Below are 7,109 nucleotides of genomic sequence, written 5' to 3'. Positions count from 1 at the left end.
CGTTCAGTTACGTATTGCTGCTCTTTTGCACACCAATATCTCTACCTGTACATGACCATCTGATCATTTATCACTCCAGTGTTAATCTGCAAAATTAGTAATTATTCGCCTACCTCCTCATGCCTTTTGCACACATTGTATATAGACTCCCCCTTTGTTTCTACTGTGTTATTGACTTGTTAATTGTTTACTCCATGTGTAACTCTGTGTTGTCTGCTCACACTGCTATGCTTTATCTTGGCCAGGTCGCAGTTGCAAATGAGAACTTGTTCTCAACTAGCCTACCTGGTTAAATAAATAAATAAATAAAAAAATATATTTTTTTTAAATGCCACACAGTCACTGTCACTTGTCCTCTGAAGCTTGACATTATCTATCGCCCCCTGAGGGGCATCCCAGGAAGCCATATAGAGCTACTTAGAAAACCTTCCCAGCTTCAGTGACCTTCACATTCCAGGTCAGGCTCCATCCGTACCCTACGACAGTGACCTTCACGTTCCAGGTCAGGCTTCATCCGTACTATGATGGTGGATATTGCTCGTTCCGCCTGCCGCTAACTCTCCCAGCAGGCTTGTAACTGCACGTCCATGTGGCACGTGGCGAGTCGAACGCCAAACAGCGAACCATGGGTGGGTGCCGCGTTTTTCATTTGTGCCGAAAGTTAAAAAAATTTTTAAAAAAGTTATTGTTAATTCAGCAGGCTGTGGTGTGAAGCAGGCAGGCGATGGTGTGAAGCAGGCAGGCGATGGTGTGAAGCAGGCAGGCGATGGTGTGAAGCAGGCAGGCGATGGTGTGGTGTGAAGCAGGCAGGCGATGGTGTGAAGCAGGCAGGCGATGGTGTGGTGTGAAGCAGGCAGGCGATGGTGTGAAGCAGGCAAGGTGTGAAGCAGGCTTTTTAGACGTGGCGTCTTTATTACCGGTACTGCTATCTTTGGTGTGCTTATCCATGCACAAGCGCTTCTTTTCCTACACCTTTCCGATATTAAGTCATGCAAAAGTGGTACATTGTTTTAAAATGTGTTCACATTACTAAATGTGTAATGTTATATATTATTCACGACTTTAACGCCAAAAAAATCACTCATAAAAAAAATAATATTTAATCAGTCATCTGGTATGCAATCTTGCAATCGTTGCAAGCGGGAGGTAATCAGATTTGAATTGGTCCTCAACTCGCGGGTCAGTCACTTTATTCAGGGTAAGTGGAGTTAGCCATGAGTTAACCTGCCCCAGAGCAGATTAGATCTGAAGAGCTCTTTGCCATAGAAACGTACTAGGCTAAAAGTTAAGACACTTTCGTATGACCGGTTATCCCGAGTTGAACTCAGAGTTGCCTCGCTAACTCCTCAAACCTGCTTCATAGGATACCCCTCTGGTGCTCTTGCCGAGTTCCTCAATGAGCTTGATGAGCTCATTTCCTGACGATGGCTCACCACTGGCGGCAGGGTAGCCTAGTGGTTAGAGCGTTGGACTAGTAACCGGAAGGTTGCAAGTTCAAACCCCCGAGCTGACAAGGTACAAATCTGTCGTTCTGCCCCTGAACAGGCAGTTAACCCACTGTTCCTAGGCCGTTAGTGAAAATAAGAATTTGTTCTTAACTGACCTTCCTAGTTTAATAAAGGTTAAATAAAAATAAAACTCATCGTACTTGGTAACTTCAACCCTTCCGACGGCTGACTTCAATTCATTTCCTTCCCCTGCTTTCTTTCCAGTCACCTCCCACTCACAAGGCCGGCAATATGCTTGACCTCATCTTCACTAGAGGATGATCGCCTGCTAATCTCACTGCAACCCCCCCGATATGTCTGATCACTACTTTGTCTCCTCTCCATCTCTCCCCCAGCCACTACCCATTCAGACCCATATGGTCGTGCAATGCCGCATTCTTCGCCCTCTCTCTCTCCCACTACTCTCTCCTCTTCTCTCCTATCCTCTCTTCCTTCTGCTAAATGCTTCTCCCTCTTGTCTCGTGACTCTGCCTCTTCGGCCCTACTCTCTTCTTTGTTAAACTCTCTGTCCCCTTTCTTCCTGGCCCGACCTCCGGCTGAGTGACTCACTGCGCGCAGCTGAGCGGAAATGGAGGAAAATTGAACTTCTGGGGGGGCCTATCATCCTTCCACTCTACTTTCTCCTCCTCTGTTTACGCTGCTAAAGCTGCTTTTTATCACTCTACATTTCAAGCTTCTTCCTTCAACCCTGAAACTCTTCTCCACTTTCTCCTCCCTCTCTGTGGAGGACTTTGTCAACCACTTTGGAAAAAAATGGTTGACGACATCCGCTCCTCATTCACTCAGCCTACAGTCCAGTGGTCCCACTCACATAGATCTCCGCTCCTCATTCACTCAGCCTACTGAGTCCAGTGGTCCCACTCACATAGATCTCCGCTCCTCATTCACTCAGCCTACTGAGTCCAGTGGTCCCACTCACATAGATCTCCGCTCCTCATTCACTCAGCCTACTGAGTCCAGTGGTCCCACTCACATAGATCTCCGCTCCTCATTCACTCAGCCTACTGAGTCCAGTGGTCCCACTCACATAGATCTCCGCTCCTCATTCACTCAGCCTACTGAGTCCAGTGGTCCCACTCACATAGATCTCCGCTCCTCATTCACTCAGCCTACTGAGTCCAGTGGTCCCACTCACATAGATCTCCGCTCCTCATTCACTCAGCCTACTGAGTCCAGTGGTCCCACTCACATAGATCTCCGCTCCTCATTCACTCAGCCTACTGAGTCCAGTGGTCCCACTCACATAGATCTCCGCTCCTCATTCACTCAGCCTACTGAGTCCAGTGGTCCCACTCACTCCATCCTCATTCAGATCTGGTCCCACTCACATAGATCTCCTCATTCACTCAGCCTACTGAGTCCAGTGGTCCCACTCACATAGATCTCCGCTCCTCATTCACTCAGCCTACTGAGTCCAGTGGTCCCACTCACATAGATCTCCGCTCCTCATTCACTCAGCCTACTGAGTCAGTGGTCCCACTCACATAGATCTCCGCTCCTCATTCACTCAGCCTACTGAGTCCAGTGGTCCCACTCACAGATCTCCGCTCCTCATTCACTCAGCCTACTGAGTCCAGTGGTCCCACTCACATAGATCTCCGCTCCTCATTCACTCAGCCTACTGAGTCCAGTGGTCCCACTCACATAGATCTCCGCTCCTCATTCACTCAGCCTACTGAGTCCAGTGGTCCCACTCACATAGATCTCCGCTCCTCATTCACTCAGCCTACTGAGTCCAGTGGTCCCACTCACATAGATCTCCGCTCCTCATTCACTCAGCCTACTGAGTCCAGTGGTCCCACTCACATAGATCTCCGCTCCTCATTCACTCAGCCTACTGAGTCCAGTGGTCCCACTCACATAGATCTCCGCTCCTCATTCACTCAGCCTACTGAGTCCAGTGGTCCCACTCACATAGATCTCCGCTCCTCATTCACTCAGCCTACTGAGTCCAGTGGTCCCACTCACATAGATCTCCGCTCCTCATTCACTCAGCCTACTGAGTCCAGTGGTCCCACTCACATAGATCTCCGCTCCTCATTCACTCAGCCTACTGAGTCCAGTGGTCCACTCACATAGATCTCCGCTCCTCATTCACTCAGCCTACTGAGTCCAGTGGTCCCACTCACATAGATCTCCGCTCCTCATTCACTCAGCCTACTGAGTCCAGTGGTCCCACTCACATAGATCTCCGCTCCTCATTCACTCAGCCTACTGAGTCCAGTGGTGATCTCCGTCCCATTCACTCAGCCTACTGAGTCCAGTGGTCCCACTCACACAGATCTCCGCTCCTCATTCACTCAGCCTACTGAGTCCAGTGGTCCCACTCACATAGATCTCCGCTCCTCATTCACTCAGCCTACTGAGTCCAGTGGTCCCACTCACATAGATCTCCGCTCCTCATTCACTCAGCCTACTGAGTCCAGTGGTCCCACTCACATAGATCTCCGCTCCTCATTCACTCAGCCTACTGAGTCCAGTGGTCCCACTCACATAGATCTCCGCTCCTCATTCACTCAGCCTACTGAGTCCAGTGGTCCCACTCACATAGATCTCCGCTCCTCAAGAAACCAACACTCCACGTCTATCATGTCAAACTACAGACCGTTATTCTTTTCTTTCCAAAACACTTGAAGGGGCCTTCTCTGACCAACTCTCTCGTTATCTCTCTCAGAACGATCTTCTTGACCCTAACCAGTCTCTTCTCTGTCCTGGCACCCCAATGGTGGAACAAGCCCCCCCCCCCTAAAGTCAGGACAGTGGGATAAATGGGACGTGTTGTTGTCCCACCTAGCTATCTGAAGGTGAATATACTGACTGTGATATGTGGTTGTCCCACCTAGCTATCTGAAGGTGAATGTACTGACTAGGACTGGTCCACCTAGCTATCTGGAGGTGAATGTACTGACTATGACTGGTCCACCTAGCTATCTGAAGATGAATGTACTGACTATGACTGGTCCACCTAGCTATCTGAAGGTGAATGTACTGACTATGACTGTGATATGTGGTTGTCCCACCTAGCTATCTGAAGGTGAATGTACTGACTGTGACTGTGATATTTGCTTGTCCAACCTAGCTATCTGGAGATGAATGTACTGACTATGACTGTGATATGTGGTTGTCCCACCTAGCTATCTGAAGGTGAATGTACTGACTATGACTGGTCCACCTAGCTATCTGAAGGTGAATGTACTGACTATGACTGGTCCACCTAGCTATCTGAAGGTGAATGTACTGACTATGACTGGTCCACCTAGCTATCTGAAGATGAATGTACTGACTATGACTGTGATATGTGGTTGTCCCACCTAGCTATCTGAAGGTGAATGTACTGACTATGACTGGTCCACCTAGCTATCTGAAGGTGAATGTACTGACTATGACTGGTCCACCTAGCTATCTGAAGGTGAATGTACTGACTATGACTGGTCCACCTAGCTATCTGAAGGTGAATGTACTGACTATGACTGGTCCACCTAGCTATCTGGAGATGAATGTACTGACTATGACTGTGATATGTGGTTGTTCCACCTAGCTATCTGAAGGTGAATGTACTGACTATGACTGTGATATGTTGTTGTCCCACCTAGCTATCTGTAGATGAATGTACTGACTATGACTGGTCCACCTAGCTATCTGAAGGTGAATGTACTGACTAGGACTGGTCCACCTAGCTATCTGAAGGTGAATGTACTGACTATGACTGGTCCACCTAGCTATCTGAAGGTGAATGTACTGACTAGGACTGGTCCACCTAGCTATCTGAAGGTGAATGTACTGACTATGACTGGTCCACCTAGCTATCTGGAGATGAATGTACTGACTATGACTGGTCCACCTAGCTATCTGAAGGTGAATGTACTGACTATGACTGGTCCACCTAGATATCTGGAGATGAATGTACTGACTATGACTGTGATATGTGGTTGTTCCACCTAGCTATCTGAAGGTGAATGTACTGACTAGGACTGGTCCACCTAGCTATCTGAAGGTGAATGTACTGACTATGACTGTGATATGTGGTTGTCCCACCTAGCTATCTGAAGGTGAATGTACTGACTAGGACTGGTCCACCTAGCTATCTGAAGGTGAATGTACTGACTATGACTGGTCCACCTAGCTATCTGAAGATGAATGTACTGACTAGGACTGGTCCACCTAGCTATCTGAAGATGAATGTACTGACTAGGACTGGTCCACCTAGCTATCTGAAGATGAATGTACTGACTATGACTGGTCCACCTAGCTATCTGAAGGTGAATGTACTGACTGACTGGTCCACCTAGCTATCTGAAGATGAATGTACTGACTGACTGGTCCACCTAGCTATCTGAAGATGAATGTCCTGACCGACTGGTCCACCTAGCTATCTGAAGATGAATGTACTGACTATGACTGGTCCACCTAGCTATCTGGAGATGAATGTACTGACTATGACTGGTCCACCTAGCTATCTGGAGATGAATGTACTGACTATGACTGGTCCACCTAGCTATCTGAAGGTGAATGTACTGACTATGACTGGTCCACCTAGCTATCTGTAGATGAATGTACTGACTATGACTGGTCCACCTAGCTATCTGAAGGTGAATGTACTGACTATGACTGGTCCACCTAGCTATCTGAAGGTGAATGTACTGACTATGACTGGTCCACCTAGCTATCTGAAGGTGAATGTACTGACTATGACTGGTCCACCTAGCTATCTGTAGATGAACAATAACTGTAAGTCTCTCTAGATAAGAGTGTCTGCTAAATGACTGAAATGTAAAACATTAGCCTGGTCCCAGATGTTTGTGAGGTCTTGCCAACTCCTATGGTTTGTCGTTACAATGACCGTTGGAGTGGGCAGGATTGTCCAAACCGACCAGGCTAGCTAGGTCAACATGACAATTACCCAACAACTCAAAACACTCCATCAAATCAAACACCCATATTTACATTGTGTTCTGAGGAAGTCAGACTGCCCTACAATGTCTCTTACTGTGTAAATAATCTTGAGTTGTAATTCTATGCGGTGTTGTTGTGTTACTCCTAGGAATGTTTGCCCAAGCAAGGCCTTTCATGGTGTTATCTGTTTTAAAAACAAAATGGCAGGCTGGGAAATGGGATTGAGACTGAAATGGCGCCGAGTAAACATTTCTAATTGTGCTGAGTTGAGATACTCCTTTGAGTAATCGTATGTATTATGTAAAGTGAGAGTTTTGTAATGGGCTAGCAGGTACGAGTAAACATTTTTAAATGGACTATTTGCGTTTTTGTTTTTAAACAATAGGCTAAATCAATGATATAGAAATTCCCACCACAGTTGTTTGTAGACTTGTCATTGAGTCTTTAAACCAGAACACGAGTTCAACCAGTTCATTCAGACAGCGTCTCTCTCCTATTGGTCTGCTTTTAGCAGCATCCCCATAGTTACCATCCCATAGTTACCACTGCTAACATTCTCCCAGGTCAACTGTCTGTTTAGGGAATTGACTGTGTCCCCAAAAAGGCTCCCTTTCCCCTATTTAGTACACTACTTTTGACCCAGGGCCCTTATCAAATGTAGTGCACTATATCGGGATTAAGGGTGCTATTTGGGATGCACACAATTTG

General features: G+C 47.1%; 1 protein-coding gene across 1 annotated transcript in view; it reads left to right on the top strand.

Annotated features, from left to right (window-relative positions):
- Window positions 1-989: 989 nt before the first annotated feature.
- LOC121842433 (probable E3 ubiquitin-protein ligase makorin-1) overlaps window positions 990-7,109 on the top strand; it is a gene marked incomplete at its 3' end in the record, with an annotated part of 18,846 nt that continues 12,726 nt past the window's right edge. Inside the window, 1 exon segment of the mRNA XM_042312421.1 lies at window positions 990-1,000. Within this exon segment, the coding sequence (XP_042168355.1) occupies window positions 990-1,000 (11 nt within the window).

Source organism: Oncorhynchus tshawytscha, unplaced genomic scaffold, assembly GCF_018296145.1.
Source record: "Oncorhynchus tshawytscha isolate Ot180627B unplaced genomic scaffold, Otsh_v2.0 Un_contig_10537_pilon_pilon, whole genome shotgun sequence".
Classification (NCBI taxonomy): Eukaryota; Metazoa; Chordata; class Actinopteri; order Salmoniformes; family Salmonidae; genus Oncorhynchus; species Oncorhynchus tshawytscha.
The sequence above is the reverse complement of the archived record's forward strand: the minus strand, read 5'-3'. Positions and strand labels throughout refer to the sequence as shown.